Here is a 22,073-nt window from a genome sequence, read left to right as displayed (position 1 = left end):
TCTACCGGGAGAAAGTCACTTTCCTTTGAGGCCCCAGCCTTCAGAGATGCCAAATTCCCTCCCGCACTTCAGGGAGACAGCATCCACTCTTGGCCCAGGGGTTGAACTCTGAGAGACACAAACGGGACTGGATTCACTTTGCACATCCAGAGAGGACCTGCTTATACACAAGACCCCTCGTTGGAGCCCTCTGAAGCCAATGGGACTCCCTGCAGAAATGGCTGCTGTACTTTGCTCTGCAGTCAGCTATCCTCTGGGCCAAGGATCTTGCAGAAGCTCTAACTGCACTCCCGGAAGAAGGGAGGACTCACTCAAGCCAAACATGGCCTTCTCCCGCACTTTCCACATGGGTGAGCTAGGACTAACCGGCCCTGTCTCTGAGATCCCATAAGAGCAGACACAGTGCACACTGCCTCAGAGACAGGATGTGCCAGGCACATCCACCCACCTGAACTAGCAGTCTTTGCCCACCTGCAGGGGGGGTGTAGGGGTGGGGAGGGCCTTTGTTCCCAGTTGCTACTGAAATGGCCCCTGGACTGGTTATAGCACCAGTGAGGGCCATTCTGGGCCGGTGTCTGGCATAAGTATGTGTGCACGAATGGAAGGTCACACCTCAGCGCTATGACTGGTGACAGTCTCACTAACGCTTCTAGAAGCTTCCAAAAAGGTGCTGTCAGCATAGTCTCCTTCCTCCATGCACTCCCATGCTGCACGCAGCCTGGGCTCACTGAAACCCTAATCTACATCTGGTGGAACAGCGAGGATTGCCCGCCCTCTGTGCTCTCCTGTGTCTGTTATTCTCCAGAGCTTTCTGCTATTTTCTTAAGAGAAAAAAAAAATCCCTAAATCCTTAAAAATCTCAATCCATTATTTCTTTAAAGTAAATTAAAGATTTATTTTAAAGATTCCTTTAAGGATTCACAGTGACTCACGCCTCTCCTCCCCTTGCTAAGGAGGCTGAGGCAGGAAGATTGCAATGAGTTCAAAGCCTGGGCTGCAGAGTCAGATCTGGTCTCATTTTTTTTTTAAGACTTTTTAAAATTTTTTACTTTATGTAGATAAGTACACTGTCGCTGTCTTCGGACATCCCAGAAGAGGGCATCAGATCCCATTACAGATGATTGTGAGCCACCATGTGGTTGCTGGGAATTAAACTCAGGACCTCTGGAAGAGCAGTCAGTGCTCTAACCACTGAACCATCTCTCCAGCCCTCTGATCTCGTTTTTTTTTAAAGATTTATTTATTATTATATATAAGTACACTGTAGCTGACTTCAGAAGAACCAGAAAAGGGAGTCAGATCTCATTATGGGTGGTTGTGAGCCACCATGTGGTTGCTGGGATTTGAACTCAGGACCTTTGGAAGAGCAGTCAGTGCTCTTACCCGCTGAGCCATCCTGCCAGCCCCTGATCTCGTTTTTTAACATCAAAATTTAAAAAGAAAAAAAAATCCTGGAATCTAATGAAAATTATATTCAAAAGTGATTTAAAAAAAAAGAAACAAACATTACTTTTGTGAAAGAACAACTTTTTTTAATAAAGGATGAAATCAATACTTCTTAAGAGAATACAAAAATAAATATTTGGACACTAGCACTCCTTGAGGCAGGTGGAAGGTGACATGTGACAAGGGGCCAGTGAACAGGTTGTCCTGGCTTCGGAAGAGATGCTCCTGCTTTGGCTAAGGGGGGGAGAAGCGGGGGCCCAGGATTCTGTTTGCATGTATCACACACTCCGAGGATTCTGTTTGCATGTATCACACACTCCATCGACCCTGTCTGTTGAGCAGGCCCCACCCAGCACCTTCACACAGTAGCCAGGAAGGTCACCGTGGTCCTTAGCTTTTCAGGTTGTAAGGTATGGCCTGTAGCTTGTAGCTGCCCTGGACCCTCAGGTTTTTCTGCATCCTCAGGCTTTCCCCCAGAGCAACAGTAAACAGGTAAGGCTTTCCTGCAGTTCCCCAGGGAATGCAGAGCACCTTAGGCTGTAACATGTAACCCAGCTTGTTACAAAGTTGAACAAACGGAGAAGCTCTCCTTCTCTCAGACAAAAGCCCCCACATCTGCTTGGCTTTCTGCCCCTGTTGTGTACTGACCGCCAAACTAACTCCTTTGCAGTGGCTCCCTCCTCCGGGAAGTATCCCTTAGGCCGGGCTACAGTCACTGATTTAGATTACTTACAAACTAGGTTGGACAGCCAGATTGGGGGTGCAAATGGTGCGATAGGGGAACATTCTGCTCTGTGCCCACTGGGTAGGGTGTGTGCCTTTCCCTGGTACGTGGGTGGGCACTGCTGAGCCCAGAGCACAGTTTGGACGTGGCTTTTCACTGGGTCTTAGGACTGGGTGTGGAGCTGGACAAGGGAAGGGTGAGATGCCAGCGAATGGGTCTTCTCCACGGTGCCTGGTCCTTTGATGCCCCACACAGCCCTGGCAGCTGACACAGAGTCTATGTGAATCAATGAACCACAACCAAAATTCCTGTGAAGGCTGCAAGCAGTATCTACACCCATATTTAAAATCTGCCCCACTTTACAGGAAAGGTCTCAAGTGATTGACAGCTGAGCCTGTGAGAATACAAATGTTGTCTTTAAAAGAGTTTTTTTCAGAGTTCTGGCCAAAAAGAAAAGAAGCTGAAGAGTAAAGACTCTTCTCCAATCAAGCAGAGAAAGTCATAAATCTCCACCCTCGGCCGCAGAAGGGCAAAGGCGAGTCTGCTGCCACCAGAGGATTTGACCTCGGCACACAGAAAGGCCAGCCATTAATGGTGAAGGGGGAAACACAGGAAAGGAATGCTTTAATCACAGGTTGTGGCCACAGCCCCTGCAAGCTTCTGACACCTGCCTGAGCAGGAGCACACCCTTCTGTGGGCTTCCGGAGTCCCCTTGGAGGACACCCGCCCACCCCAGTCAGAGGGGTCCACGCACATCCTTTCGGAATTCTCTTAGTCACAGACTCTTGAAGCTTGAGCTCAGGTGAGGTGGGGTGCCCTGACTGAGGCTTAGACGGTGATCTGTTGATTTTCTCTGAAAAAGGGTCTCTGGTGTGAGGTACAGATATCCGGAAACATGCGGAAAGCCTGGTCCGGCTGGGGCTCCTCCAGGGCTGGCATCAGGGAGCCAGCACCGCAGCTCTTGCCCGCTTCCTCCACCAGCTGTCTGGCATACAGCTGTTCTACCTGCAAGGGTCATGTGCAAAGTCAGAATCGAGGTGGAAGGGAACTGGGGCCATCCTCCACCACAGGTCCTCCAATCCCCTCTGAGACAAGATGGAGACAGGTGGGCGGCATTTCTGCACGTGGCTAAGAGTGTTTTCCCAGAACTGCTCCAACCAGGCTGGCTGCTCCTCAGACTGCCACCATTATATCTACCAGAGTGCCACCGCTCAGACCACAGTCAAATAGACCGTGATCTGTCACTTAGGTCTTAGGGCCACTGGACAAGCAGAAATTTTCTGAAGAGGAAGGAACAGGAGAACAGAGGGAGAGAAAGTAGGAGAGAGCAGAGAGGGAAAGAAGGAAACACAAATGAAGAGAGTCCCAACGTGGGAAGCCATCACAGAGGTGACAAGAGCCACGTATGATCTAGTCCCCGACCTCTGCCCAGGTGGAGTCCCCAGTCCTTGCTGTCTCTTCTCACCCTGGGCACAGACAGACACTGCTGCCGGCTCTCAGGCTCTCACCTGCACCAGAATGAGTTTGGAGCGCAAGGGCACAGTGTCCGGAAACTCCTCCCCGAAGCACAGGACCACCCTGCTGTCGGGTAGGCGGCTCTGGGTGGCATAGAATTGCTGCAGCTCTGGAAGAACACAGACACCAGTGAACAGCTGAGCTGTGTGTAGCCAGGGCCCAGGGCTGGGGTACAGAACTTAGAAGGAAGTCACAGATCCCCCAACAGCCAAGGAAAGGTGCCTAGGACACAAGGCTGCTTAGCTAGAAGCCAACCAAGGACCCATGGGATTTGTCACTCCCGAATACGCTTTGGGGAACTTTTTGTTGGTCTGTATTTGTTTTGGGGAGACAGGATCTCACTGTGCAGTGCAAGCTGGCCTGGAACTCTCTCTCCATGATCGTCCTGCCCACTAAATCATGCCACATCCCCTAGGGACCCTGTCAAGGTAAAGAAGCTGAGCCTGGGCAGGCTGAGGCCCTGGAGTCCGCATTTCTAAGAGTCCGCATTTCTAAGTCATTCCCAGGCTAGGAACAACCATCAGCTTCGTCAACTCCAAAGGGAAAGGCCCCAACTCACTCTGCTGTCCTTATACCGAGGGGGAGGCGAGGAGAGGGTTCCCCAGGCTGCTCAGAAAGCACAGGCAGGCTAGGCTTCCAAGGGTTCCCCCAGCTATACCATTGCCAAAGCCATGCAAGAGTGCACTTGGCCCAGGATACGGGAGGCACAAGGAAGGAGGTGGGTGTGACCTCTAAGGCAGGGACAGTGGGTGGCAGCGAGGTGACTTGGTACTGACCTCGGATGAACTGGTTGGTGTCAAAGACCTGCACCACCTCATCCCTCTCTAGCTTGTTGGGCCTGCCCTTGCACACCACCGCGTTGCCACTGCAGAACACGCGGCCCTGGCACAGCCGCTTCACGAACACGCCCTTGCGGTTGCTATGCAGTAGCACGCCACGTTCCAGGTGCCCAAACAGCTTCCGGGTCACCTGCCTCTGCCGCTCACTGGGGATGGTGTCCGCAGTCGGGAAGCACACGGGCTCCAGGCCATCGGGCCCATACAACTTAGGCAGCCCCGGCTGGCTCAGGGAGAGACGGCAGCCTTCAAGGCAGGTGGTGGTGGCCTGGCCCACCAGCTTGCCCCCGTAGTAGAAGCTGATGACCATCTGGGAGAAAGCTGTGGAGGCCAAGAGCACAGGGCCATCAGGCTTAGAAGATGGGGAGCCCCAGTGCCTCCCCTAAAGGCTCAGAGTCTATTCCTCATTCCAAGTGCTGTTTGCTGGTAATCTCAGCCCCTGAGAGGCAGAGAAAGGCCAACCCTGGAGGCTGGCTGGCCAGCCAGTCTCACCTACTTGGTCAGATCCAAGTCAGCGGGAGACCCTGTCTCAAAAAATAAGACAGGCAATGCCCAAGAAATGATACCTGAGACTTGCCTCTGGCTTTCACGTGTACATACATGTGAACACGCATTCACATACACATGAACCTACACACATATGAACACATATTCATATACACATGCATCTGCACACAGTTGAACACAGGTGTGAACATGCATTCCCATACACATGAACATACACACATATGAACATATATTCATATACACACACATCTCCACACACATGGGCACAGGTGTGAACATACATTCATGCATACATGTGCACATGTGTGTGCACATGCGCAAACACAGAGAGAGAGATCTAGAAAGGCCTGCACCAAGTTCAAAACATACAAGCATGCCAATGTAATTCTCATGAGCTGCCTATGGCTCTGGTTCCCGAGTCACCCTGCACTCGGTGGCCCCCATTAGAGATGGGAAGAAACACCCACCTGTGAAGGTATCGACATTATCACAAACACTGTGACCTGGGATTCCCTGGACTCAGATCGAAAGCCTCTGTACAATCCTACACACAGCCTGTCCTCCAGAAAGACCTGGAAGCCTTCTCTCCACCTATGAGCAGCACAGGCAGGAGCCGTGACCATAGGCTACATCCTAGCCAACCCTTCTCTCTGTCACCTCAGGAGCTGGGGTGCAGGTCTGAGGGGAAGCTCTCCCTCACGCACTCAAGTCCTAGGCTTCATCCTCAGCGCCACAAAGTAAACTCATCAATCGAAAAACAAAAACAAACAAACAAACAAAAAGTTTTAAAAAGAGAGAAAAGATTCAGTCTGGCACCAACCGACCATAATAATCCCAACGATCTTTTTTGGGGTGGGAGGGAGACTTTGAACTTGAACCGTGAGGCTGGAAGCGTGCCAACCCAGTATTTGGCTTTCGTTGACTTTCCTTTTCTTTGGCCTCTGGCTTCCTGTCTAGCAGGCGGTACTGACGTCCTCTTGCAGGCAAGGATAACCGGATTCCAGATAAGGTTACAAAGTGGAAAGACGAGAAAAACCCAAGGCAGAGGGCCCAGTGGGCCCCTGACTGACAACTAGCGTGGAGGGAGGGAAGCGTGGAGGCGGGGCTTCGGGGAGGGAAGCTGGGACACCAGGAGTCCAGAGCTACAGGCGGTTGTTGGAGAAGCTTTGTAACTGCTATAAACTGAATTCTCCACTGTCAGCAGCCTTGTGCATCCTAAGCTTCGCCTCGCCACCTCAGGCCAGTCCAGGCTTCTCTCTGGAGCCACCCAAGTTGATAGCTCCCCAAACTCCTGGTGTCCTAAAGCTGTGCAGTCACCAACTGCACCACTGCCTGGGTGGGTGACACCAGCAGCTCGCCCCACATTCGCTCCCAGGCCCACCGTTAAAATCGCTATCAGCATCATCAGCACCGCCATCTGCATCGCCTTCCGTACTGAATTCTAGCACTGCTTCCTCACAGCTGTGTGACTTGAGGCAAGCAGCTCCACCTCTCTGTGCCTGCTTTTCATCAGCAAGGTAGCGATGACAAGACAAAATATGGTCCACAGGTGAGACCCCTGAGACTACGTACTGAAATCCCTGGTTCTGCGAGGATTGGGCATATCCATACGACTGGCCCCTGTGGTGCATCACTGGTCACCGCAGCCATTTTGCAGGCTGAAAAGGTGAAAGGGCAAGCCCTGCCAGTCCAGCTGTCTGCTGGGGGAGCCTGGCCTTTTTCTCCACAGCAGGCTGGCTCTGCCTCACCCTGAAGTGCTGACACACCAAAAAAGCCTCGCTGTTTGACCCATTCCTTAGATGCACACAGGCTGGGAACAAATTGGCAGCCTCAAGAGGTCTGACAGCAGAGCACCTCTGAGAGAGACTTGGTGTGGGTGGCAAATACAGAGAGGGGTGCCCCTCATGCCAGAGCACTCAAGGCCGAGGCAGGAGGATTGTGACTGCATGGCCATCTCGAGCTACACATCTCTCAAGACTGTTCTAACAATAATCAATAAATCAATGAATAAAATAAAATTTAAAAGCCAGAGGTCTGAGTTTTTCTGATAAATAGGAAGTCTATCCTAGCCGAGTCTCAAGACCTATAACGCTGGTTACCACAGGGAGGCAGCTACCATGGGTTAGACTTCAGGGTCAAGGCTCTGCATAGTGCCATGGTCTCCCTTACTCCCTGTGGTCCCCCTGCCTCACCCATCTCTGCAGTCAGGAAGCCCGGCTGCAGCGTATCCACAGAGACGGGGCATGTGGCCTGGGTTCTGGAAGAAGAGCTCAGGCGCCGGCTCCCAGCTGTGGCTCAGGACACCTTGCTTCCCTCACTTGTGCTGAGGCAGCTGTGCAAGGCTCAAGGGCACTTCCTCCCACAGCCTGACTTTACCTTTCACTCAGAAGGCCCCAGGTCTGGGCCCGGCCAGCATGGCCCCAGAATGCATTGGTCAGCAGATTCTCAGGGCCACAGCCCGGGGCTGACAAGGCCAAAGGCTCAGCCCGTGACCCCGGGGCCTCCTGAGTGGGTTACAGGAGCCTTGAGGGCAGTCGAGAAGACAAATGCTTGTGGGCGCTGTACAAGCTAAGCTCGCCATCCGCAGCCCGGTCTAAAAGGACCTCCAACACATGGACAGGCCAGCACTAGAGAGAGGGGCGAATGTTTATTTGTGTTTTTCTTACTTGGTGAGCACCTGCCTCTACCTTTGTGACAGCTCCCAGGGCTTCTCCCTGAGCCCCACCGAGCCCGCCCTGAAACCAGGCAGCACGGTGGCTCGAAGGACAGCACAGAGATGCCACCTGTCTCACAGCAGTGAGGATGGCAGATCCCCACTCTGAGACCCATCAGCCACACCGCCCAGGGCCTGTGAAATGGAAAACGACCTGTCTTCATAACCTAGAGGAGGTTGACAGCATGGGGAAGAGAAAAGAGCCCACAAGAATGTCGCCCTTGACTCTGGCACCCAAAATCACACTACAAACACCAGCCGTCACTGTCAGCACCATGACCACGGTTGCCAGCGTTACCACCATCAATCAGGATCCTCAACATCACTACCACCATCATCATCACCGCAGCAGCACCACCACCATCACCACCATCAGGAGCGCCGTCACCTATAGAAATAGCTTTTTTCCGGAAACACCTCTTGCCTTCAGGAACTGAACTTTTGTCAGGCTCTGCAACCAGGTTAACCATTGGCCTTGAGACCATTTAAAATTACGTCCTTGATCTGTCTGTCTCCATACTGTGTTCTCGGCCCGTTTAACCTGCCTTTGAAAGACCCCTGCAACCAACCTTATGTCGCCTCCGCTTCCCAGTGAAATCAGCTTTTAAAACGCAAGTTAAATGCATAGCTTATCTCAAATTATATACCCTTCCGTGCCTATGACCAGAGTAGTGTGTGTGTGTGTGTGTGTGTGTGTGTGTGTGTGTTTGCATGCACACATGTGTACACACTATGGTAATTGTTCGCTGAAAACAGCCAATAGGTTAAAAGCAACCATAATCAAAAGAAATATCCCCTGAGAGTTGGAAGCCACACGAGGATATAAATCACTAACATGTCTGCAGCTCCGCGTGCTATATTCTCAGTCAGCCAGGGTCAGCAAAGTAACGTCTTCCCTTGAAAAAACTCCAGATCTCTATAAAAAGATAATTCCTTAGTCCTTCCCCATACTGAACCTATTGTGCTGTTCCATAAATTCAGAGCAAAGCACTTTGTCAGGGACAGACAGACATCAGACACACACAACAGAGAGACAAAATAACACAGACCGCAGAGGAGACAGCCAGAAGATGCAGGTGGGGAGGGAGGGAAGGGAGAATTCAGATGAAGGCTCGCTCTTCATCTACAGTGCTCCAGGAGGAAGAATCATTTCACTCATTAAGGCAGCTGTAGAGAGAACTTCGTACGTCTGTATGGACGTTGTTCCTGGAAACAGTCAATCTGACAGAAATAGGAAGAGAGACATCCCGGAGGGAGAAAGAATTCTGGGATAGGGCAAAGCGCGGAAGATTCTCCCGGGAAGATGTGATGAGAGGGACGCATGGTCCCTGAGCACAGGTAACCAGCCACGTGGCAGAATGCAGATTAAAATAAATGGGTTATTTTAGGTTATGATCTAGTCAGAGAAGAGCCTAGCTTCATACGGGTATCTGTAAATATATTTTGAGACTGGGAGCATGGGGCTGGGAGGAAGAACCAAGTCCAACTTCTATAGACAGCACTGATGCAACCACATCAGCATCCATACCAGCATCGGCAGCATCTGCAGCATCATAGCCATTCAGCACCACCAACATCCACACCAGCCTCAGCACCATCAGTATATCAGTACAACCATCTCTAGGACTCTTGCTACAGAGTTGGAAGTGAGAGGAGGTGACAGACCCTACACGGGAGACACTGACCAGCTGTGTCCCTACTAGACCGTGTTAGGAATAGTACAGCACACAGATCCTCACAGCATATCACACATGATGAACCTGATGCCCCAAGAGGTCAGATCCCACCACACAAGGCCAAGGCAGTCCAGCAACCTACATTCCCTGCTGCAGAGCTGTCCCTGAGGACGCTCTTGGTTGACTATAACTGCTCCCAAACCACACAGAACGAGGAGGAAGAATCAGTCTCTGGAGCCTACCCCTAGGCTACACTTGTCCGTGGGACCTCTTGACCCCACCCACATCATGGGGCTATTTTCAAGCAGAGCCTGTGCCATGCTCTCCCAGAGTACCCTGGTACCTGAATGGTGTGTGTCATAGGCGGCATATCCGGTCACCAGTGGCAGTCCTGTAAGCAGAGAAAAGAAAGGATATGACCTGCTGGGCTGGTGCAGGGAGGACCCAAGTATCCCTGAGCTATAAATGAGAGGCTGACACTGCTGGTGTCAATGCTAGTGGGCAGATCTCACTCTACATGAGGCACAGAAACCCACCATGATGGAGGGGACTTCCTCTGCGCTACAGGTTCCTGTCCTTGTGCTAAGCTTCCTTGCCACTGCAATGACCTGGCCCGAATGTCACCGGACCATACACAATGGCTGGGGACTTGTCTCACAAGGAAGCTGGAGTCCCAGGCAGTTTTGCCAAAGACACACCCCTGCAGCGCAAGGCTCCTTGCAGGACACTAACACCCACAGCCTGGAAACCTCACAGTCCTGCAAGACCACTTAAGACCTCCCAGCAGTTCCTATCTTAGCAGGAGAGAGGCAAAAGAGGAAACCAAGATGTTTGTGTGCCATAAAAGTTGCTCACACACTGAGGTAGGGGCCCAGGTGAATGACCCTCTAAGTAGCTACAGCATGGGTGAACCTCCCAGATACTACCAAAGGGGTGAACCCTTTATTTAACTTGTGGATCCCACCAGGCAGGTCCTGGTGGCCCATTTTATGGATGAGTACACAAGAGGCACCACCAAGACATGAAAACTGCCCAAAGTGGTTCCAAGCTAACGCCTATTCCTGACTGAGCTCCCCTCCCGCTCCTAACGCCCTGGCTCTCTGAGCCAGGAAGAGACAGGTGGCTGAGAGCTGGGGCCTCCCTTGAGGCTTGGGGATGTTGGCAGACTCCTCTCAGCTTCCGGGGACTACAGAGGAGACTGACCATGCTTGACTACCAAGACCTTTGTGCCTGCCTGAGAGGCTGCAGCTTGGCTGTCTCGGTCCCCGGCTGTGACTCAGGACCCTTCCACAACATGAATCCTAGCAGTGGTAAGCACTTCCTACCCTAACATAAAGAGCCTAGTGGTTGCTAGTGCCGGACACCCACACTCACCTGCACTGGGCTGCTGGGCCCACCAGTCAGGGAGGACCTGGCTCCTGCAGGCCTCTGGCGGGGATGGGCTCCTCTTGGTCATACCCATGTACTCATCCACAGAAGGCTGTAGACCCAGGTGACAGAAAAGAGCAGTTGAGTCCCGGGTCACCAGCACAGTCCTCCCCCGACCCCATGTTTGTAAAACCCAATATCAGACACACAACTAAATCCACAACGTTTATCTCATGGGAGAGAAGCAGAGCTTCCCTTTGTAATTCATCATACCCTAAGCTACAAACCCACTGGGCTGGCATCCTCACTAGCCTTGGCTACGAAAGAGTTCACTGGCCTTTAGATGCTGGGAGACGTGGCCCAGTTCTGGGGCAACCCTCTGGGGTGACACCGAGCCAATTCTACTGTGCTGAAAATCTCACTCAGCCACGGGGATCTTGGGCCTTCAGTGGTGGATGGGAACAATTAGGAGACATCCTGAAACCTCCTTTGCTTGTGACCCTAGTGTGACATCATCACCATCTACTGGCTCAGGCAAGTTGGCAGTAAAGGCTTATACTGAAAACAAGACAAGGTGGGGGTGGGGGAGACACAGAACCAAGACCACCCAGAACATCACAACGGCCATGTGCTGCAGAGCTGGGCAGCTTGGGAAGGTGATGCTGGCCGGCTGCAGTGCTCCACAGAATGCTGCAGACCACACAGCTGATGTGCCGTTGCTAACAACAGTCTTGGTTTTATTTTTATGATGTCACTGAGCTGGGGATGGAAACCGGGACTTGGTGCACGCGAGGCGAGCCCTCTACCACGGAGCTATGTCGTCGCCAGCCTTTTTCCCCTTTTGATTTCAAGGCAGGGTCTCGTGAAGTTTTCTACCTTGAATTCATTCTGCAGCTCAAGCAGGTCTTAACCCCTCCTGCCTCCACCTCCTGAGTAGCTGAGGTGACAGGGTCTGGGCCAGCTGCCGTCTAAAGAGACCTCATCTTGCTTACATAAGCTTACAGTGTTGTTTCAGCCATGGAACCCCCACCTTGTACAGACACAATATAAAGGCTAAAAACAGACACACAAAAAAGCCATCTGTTTAACTTAAACAGAGCCCACTGAGGCTTCAGTTCCAGGCTGCCAACCATGCATGTGACGGGGGATTATTCTAAGATGTGTGTTTTGGGTAAGCTGCTGGGAACTGTCGTACACGCTAGGGAGGGCTGAGCCACAGGCTGGTCCCCACCACCATTAGTGGATCCTATGGGCCTCAGTCATCTGATCTTATAGCACACTCAGGAATAAAACCTGTGTCTTGAAAAGCAAGCCATCTAGTTACCATGAGGGCCGACAGGATGACCAGAAGCGATGGAGACGGCCATATGAAGCCCAGCTAAGAAACAAGGCTAAGACTCCATGGAGACCTTCAAAGCTGCTATTCAATGGGTTTACCTATGCTTGGATGCACAGGACCTGACCAGTAAAGGGAGGCTGGCCTGGGGAGGTAGCTGGGGTGTCCCTCACTTCCCTGGAGAGCCTGAGGCTCTCAGTGCCTCTGAGGGTTAGAAGCAATGTCCCATCCTCCCTGGAAGGCACCTGAGACCCCCTCCACTCACTTCCTTGATCAGCTCCTCAATCTCTGAGCGGCCACACTCCATCTCGGGGACTTCGCTCATGCAGCCTGCAGGTGCCACGCCCAGCTTGCCTATGGGAAAGGGGACAGACACCATGACCCAGGGCAGCTGAGCACACTGCAACCTTTTCTTAAAATGCTGAATTAAGGAAACGGGAGTAGTGAGCGTCCTCGCTGGTTTTGACCAGCAGCTGCTGGAAGGTTTGGGAAAGGCTCAGCCGTTGCTTCTCATGGCCGGGTCATCTGATCCGCCAAGTCAAAAAGGGAGAAGTGGTGGGTGGTGGAGGGGTTGTAAACATGGGCTTGTGAAGGACAAGTGCCAGACTTTGGCTTCTTCCTTCTATCTGAACCCCATCGGGTGCATTTTATACCAGGCATTTATGGCCCATAGACTGAAGGTAAGTTTGCTAGGCTGGGTTTTATCAAACACCCAGAGATTTCCTGGAAAGTAGGGAGTGCCAGGTAACAGAAAATCTTTTTGCCCTTTAATACGTGTGCATGTGCGTGTGTGCATGTGTGTGTGTGTGTGTGTATACGTGCCACATGGGGAAGTCACACACATGCCATTTCACAGCCTCTGCCTGCCTCCCAGGGGACCAATGCTTTCATTGGCCAGTATCCTGGTCCAGATGGGTGCTGACCCACTTTGTACCTCTTCCCTGGGTACATTTGCCTCAGGAAGTTAACTTCCATGAGATACAGCAGGAACAACAACCCCTCCACCCCTCCACCCCTCACCCCCCGCCAGGCTCCCCACTCCCAGGAACCTGTATGATCTCTCCCCCATTGCTTCATCCAGGTGGAGAGACTCACCTAGGAGCCATGGCTAGGCAAGCAGAAGTTGAGAGCCCCACCCACCCACCCAGCCAGAGAGGCAGGCAAACCACTCAACTTCACAGTACCAAGACAAATGCCATGCAAATGCTATGTCCTTCTGCCTCTCCTTCACCTCCAACCCTGCAGGTGACGGGGCTCCACCCACACTATAAACAAGTCAGGGTCATCTACCAGGTCAAGCCTGGCTGGTCCTGGGGGAGCAGGGCTCTGAAAGAAACTTCCCTATTGCTTCAAATCACTGTGAAGACAAACGAGCCGGGAAGTGGGGCTGTCCGGCCTTCCGGAAGCAGTACAGAACGGACCAGGCCCTGGGAGCCACGAGGCTCTGCTGGGGAAGGCCAGTGTGCGTTCATCCCTTTACAGATGCTCTTAGGACATTACCACTGGAAGAAACCTCGGGATTGATGTTATCCTCTCCAGCAGTGACACACCAAAGCCATCGGTGATGTCCCCACTGCTGGCCCGTCTAACTGGAGAACTTTTCCCTGGACCTTACTGCCCGTCCCTGCCTTGCCCACTTCTCCCCAGCCTCCTCTGCAGACTGCCAGGAAGCAGCAGGGAATCCTGCATCACAGACTTCAGCAGAGCCTCAAACCCATTTGGAGGAGTTTACGCTGAGCTCCGGGGACTCGCTCCCTCCAGCTTCTGGCTGCCATGACCCAGAGTCCACCACCCTTCCCTGCCTCCACTTGGCCACTCCCTTTGCAGGAAGCTACCACTTGACAGCACATGGCGTATGAGGTCAGCAGAGCAGCTCTCTGTGTCTGCTTACACAAGAGAGAACAACTCTGGTTGGCTAAAACCAGGCACCCAAACCCTGTGGGTGACATATCTGCTCTGGCCCTGTGGAGACTGAGGGCTTCAGGAGCTAAGCGTGGGAGGGGGTGAAGGAGGTCCCTAGAGGGCTTCTTGGCCCCAACAGATAGTTACATTTTTGCTCTTCCTCGGGGACAATTCGGTAAACTTTATATGGCTCGGAAATGTCCAGCTGGGACCGGTCAGTCACTTCTTCAAAATCTGGGCTCTTGTTCAGAGCACAGCGTAACCTCGTCTTCCACGTGGCTGGTTCAGCTTTGTCTCCCTCTTTAAACTTCCCTTTAAAAACTGCCCAGGCCTGAAGAAAGAGAGAGAAACTCAGTAAACACAGAGGGACACAAACCACAGAGTTCAACTCGAAGGCCGGCTGCATACCGCCCGCCCCCTTCCCCAGAGCCTTTCCTGGTCATCAACCCTTGTCCAAGGTCAGAACCCATTTGGACTTCAGGAAGACCACTGTGTCTCAACAGACAAGAGCTGGGTAAGAGTCCCCCAAAACACTCAGCAAAGCTGGAATTTGAACCCAGGCTCCCCATAGCCTAGGATGCAGCTTTGGCAAAGTCCTCTGGCTTGAAGGACCTGGGGAGGAGGCAAGGGGGGTGTCTCAGGTCATGAAGTCCAAAGAGGAAAATGTGGATGGCTTCACCAACACCGTCAAAGACTTTCTGCTTTTTCACATAACACCCCCAGCATGAAAAGGAACATGTATGTGTCCACCGGTGGTCTCTCCTCTTAATAGAACATCTGTTTGGGCACTTTTTTGCATGATTCTAGCCCTTTAAGATGCAGCCAACTGTTGTCCCTGTTAAGTGCCTCTTTTTTTTTTTCTTTCCTTTTTCTGACCCATCCAAAGCTTGTGCTTTAAGCAAAAGCCAGAAATTCAAAGCAGAGGCCTACTTAATACAGTGCTTACCGTGTAAACATAAAGGCCCAGGTTCAAATCCCCGGTGCCCACAGAAAAAGATGGGTATGTGTGCCTGTGACCCCAGCCCTGGGGACACGATAACAGGATCCCCAGGGTTCGTTGGCAGCCAACCTAGCCTAATCCCTGACTTCCAGGTTCAGTGAAATCTTTTGTTGTGGACAGTGATAGACCTCTGGCCTCCAAATGCACACACATGCACACATGTACACCTACCGGGGACACTTATGTTCCAGGCCAATGCTCTCTGCACTGTTGATGCCAAGTTCTGTATCTCTGCTCAGCAAGAAGCTGGAGGAACATTCCTACCCCGAGCCTGAGTGGTCACTTCCTCTCTGACATAGCTGCAAACCCACTTTTAGAAATATTTTTTTAAGTAGTTTCCAATTCTGGCCTTTATTGTAAATGGCACTGCTGGCTACACACTGACTTGTGGGCTGTTGTGAACTCCAAAGTAGACTGGAACAGTGACTTTGGGGCTGGGCTACATGGAAACCTCTGCCTCTTTGCCACAGACACAGTGAAAACCACCCTACACAGTAAGGCATTCCCTAGCAGTACCTCTCCCTGGATGTAGCAGCCCAGAATATCTGCCACACAAGTGAAAACCACAGCCCCTAAGTCATTCGGTGAACCCACTCTCCAATGGCACCCGAGGAAGCACAGATACCCCAGCAGTATCTCGGTCAGCTGGCACATGCCAGAATGGTGAGGTCTCAGCAGCACTGCCCAGTTTATCCCTCCATTCTGGTCTCATGCTTCCTCTGGGAGGAAAGTCTGGAGACCCCAGGTATCAAATCAGACTCCATGGTCAGGAAGCATTGTGAGACAGCACTGGGTACTAGCACGGGCCTACCCTGAGCCTTGCCACATCTGGCCAGAAACCATCTCTGCAGGGCTATCTTAGCTGCATGGTCTCTCAGGGCTGAAGCCACAGAGTGAGTTGTCCTGGGACCCGCAGGGGCACCCACTGCTCGAAGCTCTTCTCTGCTGACATTGTGTTGCACCGTAGCTTGGTTGATAAGGAGTACTTGTCCAGCATGCAAGAGCCTCGGGGTCTATCCTCAGCACCGTATACACCACGTATGGTGGCCCACACCAGTAATCCGAACACACAGGAGATAGAGGCAGGAGGATCAGAAGGTCAAGGTTATACCCAGCTACATAGCAAGTTCGAGATCAACCTGAACAACCTAAGTTCCAAACTCAAAATAAAGTAAAGTGAAAATGAACCCCTATTCCGTCCTTCAAGACCCTCTGCACACAGAGTAAGTGGTAAACAGTCAGGCCAATCTCGAGCGAGGCCCAAGGAATCTCAGCCCTTGCCTGGCTGAGATAAGCTTAGGATCTTTTCATTCTCCCTCTGTGGTCTACACAGGAAGCAAGCCGCAAGAGACAGCACACGGGCTCTCTGGTGTAATCCCTTTCCCTGGTAGAGAAGCAAGCATATAATTTTTCCTTAACACCTACATTTCTTAAAAGTTTTAACTGGCTGAGAAAAGTGGGTTTCTTACTTAAGCAGATGGCCCCTAAGATGGCGCTATCTGCCCAAGGCCTCATCCTACGGTTCCTTCAACAGTCAAGTTGAGTCTGGCTGAAGATGCGGAGGTACCCACCCCACTCAGGACAGCTCAGAGAAGACCCTCTCTGCCCTGCATCTCCTGCCGCTCGCCCGCCCGCCCGTTGATCTCCCGCCATTCCTGCTGAGATTGATGTCTCATTTCAGATTGCCACACAGAGCGACTGCGTAACCAACGGAAACATTGGGAATCTTGCACATTCTCCTCGGGGCTGTTGAAACGGCTTGCTGGCCATAAAGAACGTTGCATAAGATGCATAAATCTGGGGCTTTATTTCAGGACTCCTGCTTTACTGAAGCAGGGAACTGGATGAAGCGAGGCCTGCTGTCTCCTGCAGCAACTGAGGCCCCTGGTCCAGGACTCTGCCCATTTTTCTGGAAGATTCGTGATGGGCTTTCAGCCAAGCACACTGTGCCTCCGAGTTTAGTGTCAATGCTAGACACCATATGCTTGGTTCAGAGTTCTCACTGGAAAGGGAAGACTGTGCCCCAGGAGGTCACCATCCAAGACAGTTTTGGTAGTCAGAGTCTCTGCAGGCCCCGCTTCCCGCTTGAAAACGGTCTTGAGTCAGCTTCTGGTCCTCCGAGTTCAGTGGGCCTCATAACCTTCCACCCCACCCCAGACATACTGAACTAAAGGCAGCGGTTTACAACCTGGACTCTGGGTCAAACCACCAAGGCTGCAGCTGTTCACAAAGTAGAAGTGTGGGCTGGCCATGACCTAAGGCTCTGAAACTCCCAGAAACGAATGTAGGTACCTAAAACCTTAGGGACACTCATGCGTGACTGTAACAACCCTCAGGGGATATCTGACCCTGCCTGCCTGCAGAACTGGGCTGGGCTGGTCCTTGAGGAGAAATCACCCTAGTTCTCCATACTATAAAGGATTAAGACCTTGGACCACCCAGTCCCAAACGCAGGCTCCATCACACAGGAGCTATGAGATCCCGGGGAAGTGGCTTCTCTCCGTGGCAGTACAGAGTGCAAACAGGAGCACCACCTGCCACCCAGGGTGCCGACTCTCAGGCCAGCTGTGTGACTTGCCCTCGGTGATAGCACTCAGTCCTCTCAGAGGGGTCAGGGTGTCCCTCAAACCTGACCCAGAAGCAGTTGTGGAATCCTGTCGCCCTCTATAGCTGATCCCTGCATGCCAAGGAGTCTCACTTTGAAAGAGCAAAGACCGAAGCCTTCCTTAGTACACCGAGCAGAGCATGTCAGTACATCGCAGCAAGAAGAGCGGAATGGGCAGGAAAGTCACTCTCGACCTCATGAGGGAACGTGCCAGAATCAGACACTCCTCCTTGTTTCTCCTGAAATACTGGGCTGTTTAGTCATAGGATATCCCTAAATACCTCCAGAGCCAGAGGGAAACCAGAAAACCACTGAGTGGGTCCGCAGGAGCCTTTACCTTGAAGATGGAAGCATCCACCTCCTGATTGTAATCCTGCTTGCCGGCGTGCTTCCAGGGGATTCGGAACATGGTCTTCTCATCATTTTCCCAGATCAGCCCCGGGTACATGCTGCTGTCGATCTGTTCGATCAGCCACTGCCGCAGCCGCCGCCCGCCGTTCCGGTCACACATCCTTGGAAAGAAAGCAAATCTCTCAGGATAACAAATACATCTCTGTGAGTCAGAGCAGTTCCGGAACGGACAGGAAGATCAGAGGTCCACGCAAAGGTGCCGGCTCCGGAGGACATCTGGACCAGTGCCATGAGAAATCAGCAGTGCCCGGTGGCCCTAAACCCAAAGGAAAACCGAAAGGCTGTTCACAGATGTGCCCCACCCAAGGCTCTGGGGCTCTGGGTCCAGCTCTTCCCTGACCCCCTGTCCCAGACACTGAGGGCACCTGCTGGGAAGAAGTCCCTCTCCTACGATGCTGTGCTTTCTCTGAGCTGCTCGCCTCTCTAAGAACCAGCGTGACTACTGATACCCAAGGGGCCAGTGTTCCTCACAGAGTTTGATCCCAGAACCACCCGAGAAAGAGGACACCCTCAAGGCTGCTTGCAGGTTGCCCTTTGCCAGCTAGGATAATAATAGGAATATCAGACAGTATAGGGGCCTGTTCCTACTGGGATGGAGTTAGAGCTGGAGTCCTGTGCTGGCTGGGTGTCCTTGAAGCCAATTAACCTTAGAGTGTTAAGGATTCGGTCTGGGAGCTGTGTGTACAGTACCTGCAATCAGAGCCTGTATCCTAGAGGACTCCTCCAGCAACACAAGGAGTTCCTCTTACAATCAGCCCTCAGTGAGAACAAAGGGACAGTACAAAGGGACAGCACAAAGCCAGCTCAGGGACTCCATATCCAGGCCCGCCATCCCCAGACACCTAATGGCACACTTGGAAACTCTCGGGTGTGCTTTCCCTACAGCGTGGGGAGAGAGGGCATTTGTGCACAGGGCCTTGCAGCCAGCATTTACTAGAACAGCCTGGAAATCCCCAAAGTAGTTGGACAGATGCCCACCCTGAAAACCAGAACACAGCACTTCTAGTCTTCCAACTAAAATGACCTCTTGGGGCAGGGAAAAAAAAAAACAAAAAACAAAAAAAGAAGTTATCATCAGTGAGAAGTCAAGATGTCCCCGAGAGCATAGTCACATCCAGAGCCAGCATGTCCCACAAAGTCAGGATTGCTGGAAAGAGGCCTGAGGGTCAGAAACTCCAGGCTGCTTGCAGGTGGCAGTGGGGCCAGGAAAGACAGCAGCAGCCTGAGAGGAGGGAGATGAGGTCTCTCCAGGGCTGGTTTTAGCCACACAGCAGCCTTAGCTGCCACCAGTGGGCTTGGAAGGGAGCGAGGGCTAAAGCGGAATCAGACTCCAGTCAGTTTTGAGTTTTACTTTTGAGGCAGGGTTTTGTATCGCAGGCTGATCTCCAACTCCCTAGTTTGATGAAGATGGCCTTGGACGCCTGATCTTTCTGCCTCCGTTTCCCCCGTGCTGAGGACTGGACCTAGAGCTTGTGCCTGCTAGGTAAGTGCGGTACCACCTGAGGCACCTCTCAAGCAAAACAGCAAGATGGCTGGGAAACCCTGACCTCAGCAAGGGCTCTTCACCTTGGGAAGCCTAAGTCTAAGGACCCTCACAAGAAAGGCAGGAAAGAAAGGCTATCTCAAGAAACCCAGTATTCTAAGACCACCGAGTTCATAAGTGACAAGTCAGGAAGGAATACCTAGGGAGAGAACTAAAATGGCATTGGGTATCCCTAAAACCAAGTAGGGTCCTGGCTTCAACAGCTTGTTCTGGAGGGGAGAGAGGAGGCTCTCCTAGCTTGGTAGTGTCTTGTGTGGCCTCTAAGGATGAGTGTGGGATGGGAGCTGGGGTCGGGGGTCCAGAGTATCTGAGGATGTGTCCATTGAAAGCCTCAACTCAGCCCCTGGAGATAGATGTGTGACCCATACCCCCATGGTCCCTGAGCCTCCTGAAATCTGAAGGGACTTCCCTGACATGGCTAGAGTTTTTTCCAGAACAGGAACACAGCACTTTCTTGTCAGGGATCCTCGGGTACCCAACATCCCAGAACTGTGAAAGACAGCTGTCTTGGTGGGGTGACAGAGAAAAGGGGTGTTCGAAATGAAAGGTGAATAGCAGACCATGGAAGCTAGGAGGTTAAAATTCTCTAACCCAGCCTCTTCTACACTCGGAAGGGGGAGAGACTGGGAGGGACCGCCATCCCCTGGGCAGGCACAGCACAAACTGTCAGCACCCTGCCAGTGACAGTACACACAGAAGGGACGCTTTCTTTCATTCATTCTGCAGATGAAAGAACACCTGACAGGGTCCGGCTCTCAGCACCTGGACAATCTCCTCTATTGCCTTGGAGGCCACTCTGAGGTCCCCGACAGGCATAGCCTGCCTCTCTTACAACTATGGACAATTAATGGTTTATAAACACGCTCACATGATTATAGCTTCCTCTTCTTGATTTTGAGGCATTCCCTGTGGGCCCAATCCTGCCTACAGCTAACTTACATCCAGAGCAACGTGTCTTAGGTCAGGCTTCTCACAAGGCAGGGGGCAGAGGCTTGCCTAACACAGCTGTCAGCATCTGCACCAGCCGTGTTTGGCGGGGGGCTCACACCACACCCGTAATCCCTTTCATTCAGCCCTGGGCCACAGTCTGACCACCACTGAACGGAAATCCATCACAGACCCATCTCTCTCTGGCCCCAAGCTTCCTCAAGGCCACTGAATCGGTCCCAGTTCTTCATGAAGGAGCCTGCCATAACTAAAAAGGACAGACCTAGAACTGTCACGAAACTGCTCTTATCGTTTGACTTTAAAAGAAAAAAGCGGGGGCCATTGAGCACCTGGGCACCCCCCAAGCTCCGCCTGAAATCCTAACACTCAGAAGAAGAGGTAGGCGGATAACCGGGAGCTCATTCAAATGAGCCTGGGTTACAGAGTGATACCCTGTCTCGGAAACAAAACAAAAACAAACCAAACAGTGATCTACCATTTTAAGATTCTAGAACACTCGTGAATGGTTTCTATTAGTTTCTACCCCCTGAACGCCCTTCCCTGCTGTGGGTAAGTAATCTTTCTCGCCAGGGGAAAAGTCTGCCCCTACAGCCTGGGGCAAGCTCACAGCAAATCTGGTCCTGAGAGCTGTGTGGGACCCACACGGAAGACTTTCCTCCCGGGGCCAGCTGGGCCACTGGACAATCAGAGAAGTCCAGCGCCACTGGGCAATCAGATTGCCACTAGTCAGAATCAAAGCCAGTTGGTCCCTGGGCGAACCCAGTCGCGAGCTTTGGATAGTTCATGCATGGAAGCCGGGCTGCCGCGCGGTGATTGGCAGATCTATTTCTCTTCATTATGAAGTTGGCCATCAGGCAGATTTTAAAGGGAGAGGTGTTTGTTCTTTTGGTTGTTTTTTGTTGTTGTTGGGTTTTTTTTTTTGGAGAGCAGCCAGAGCAAGCACCTGCTAACGTGCTGTACACTCGGTTTGGGCGAAGGTGGGAGAGCCATAGCCCGAGCCCCCGCACCCACCCCATCGCGTCCTACCTGCCGCCGGTTCCCACGCTGCCCGCGCCTCCGGGACCGCCCGCGGGCTCCTGGAGCCCCGCACGCGCGCGCGCCTGCTTTTATAGATGGGGCGGGGGAGAAGGCGGGTCCCGCGCTCAGAGCGACGGTCGCACGAGCTAATTGGGGAGAGGGAGGGGCGCTAGCGCGGCCCAATCAGCGCAGCCTGCCAAATCCGCCTTCTCTGAAGCGCTCTCTTTCCGAGAAATCACTTCTGCAAGTCCCGGGCCCCTAGGAGTCCTTTTCTCTCTTTACTCCGGGGGCGGCGGGGGAGGGGGCTGCCCCAAAGATGGCCGGGGGGCTGGGGCGTCTGCCTAAGGTCAAGGAGGCTGGCGATGCACGGATCATCCTCGGGGTGTCGTTCAGGTTTGGGGCGCCTCTGTCCTGGGCACGTGTCCAGGGGCACCCTGAGTGTCAGCTGCTCAGGCTGGAGTTTCAGAGCAAAGACCAGTCCCAGAGCTGCGTGCTGGGTGACAGCCACTTGCAGCGCGCCCTCCTG

The 22,073-nt window shown here is 52.6% G+C and overlaps 1 protein-coding gene across 1 annotated transcript; it reads right to left on the bottom strand.

Annotated features, from left to right (window-relative positions):
* Positions 1–1,506: 1,506 nt before the first annotated feature.
* On the bottom strand, positions 1,507–21,602 carry Irf8 (interferon regulatory factor 8). Its single transcript, XM_021169696.2, has 9 exons — positions 21,557–21,602; positions 17,966–18,140; positions 14,171–14,354; positions 12,387–12,475; positions 10,792–10,897; positions 9,761–9,808; positions 4,462–4,842; positions 3,679–3,794; positions 1,507–3,175 (listed from the first exon to the last, which is right to left on the bottom strand). Exons 2-9 carry the CDS (start codon positions 18,137–18,139, stop codon positions 2,999–3,001), a joined length of 1,275 nt encoding a protein of 424 aa, XP_021025355.1. The 5' UTR covers position 18,140; positions 21,557–21,602; the 3' UTR covers positions 1,507–2,998.
* Positions 21,603–22,073: the final 471 nt, after the last annotated feature.

Source organism: Mus caroli, chromosome 8 (genome assembly GCF_900094665.2).
Source record: "Mus caroli chromosome 8, CAROLI_EIJ_v1.1, whole genome shotgun sequence".
NCBI lineage: Eukaryota > Metazoa > Chordata > Mammalia > Rodentia > Muridae > Mus > Mus caroli.
The sequence above is the reverse complement of the archived record's forward strand: the minus strand, read 5'-3'. Positions and strand labels throughout refer to the sequence as shown.

Coding starts and splice junctions, on each gene's coding strand:
- Irf8 (XM_021169696.2), bottom strand. CDS start 18,139: ATGTGTGACCGGAACGGCGGGCGGCGGCTGCGGCAGTGGCTGATCGAA. Junction 10,898..12,386: donor TTGAGGAGCTGATCAAGGAA/GTGAGTGGAGGG, acceptor CTGGGTCTACAG/CCTTCTGTGGATGAGTACAT. Junction 3,176..3,678: donor CCAAACTCATTCTGGTGCAG/GTGAGAGCCTGA, acceptor TGACCCTTGCAG/GTAGAACAGCTGTATGCCAG.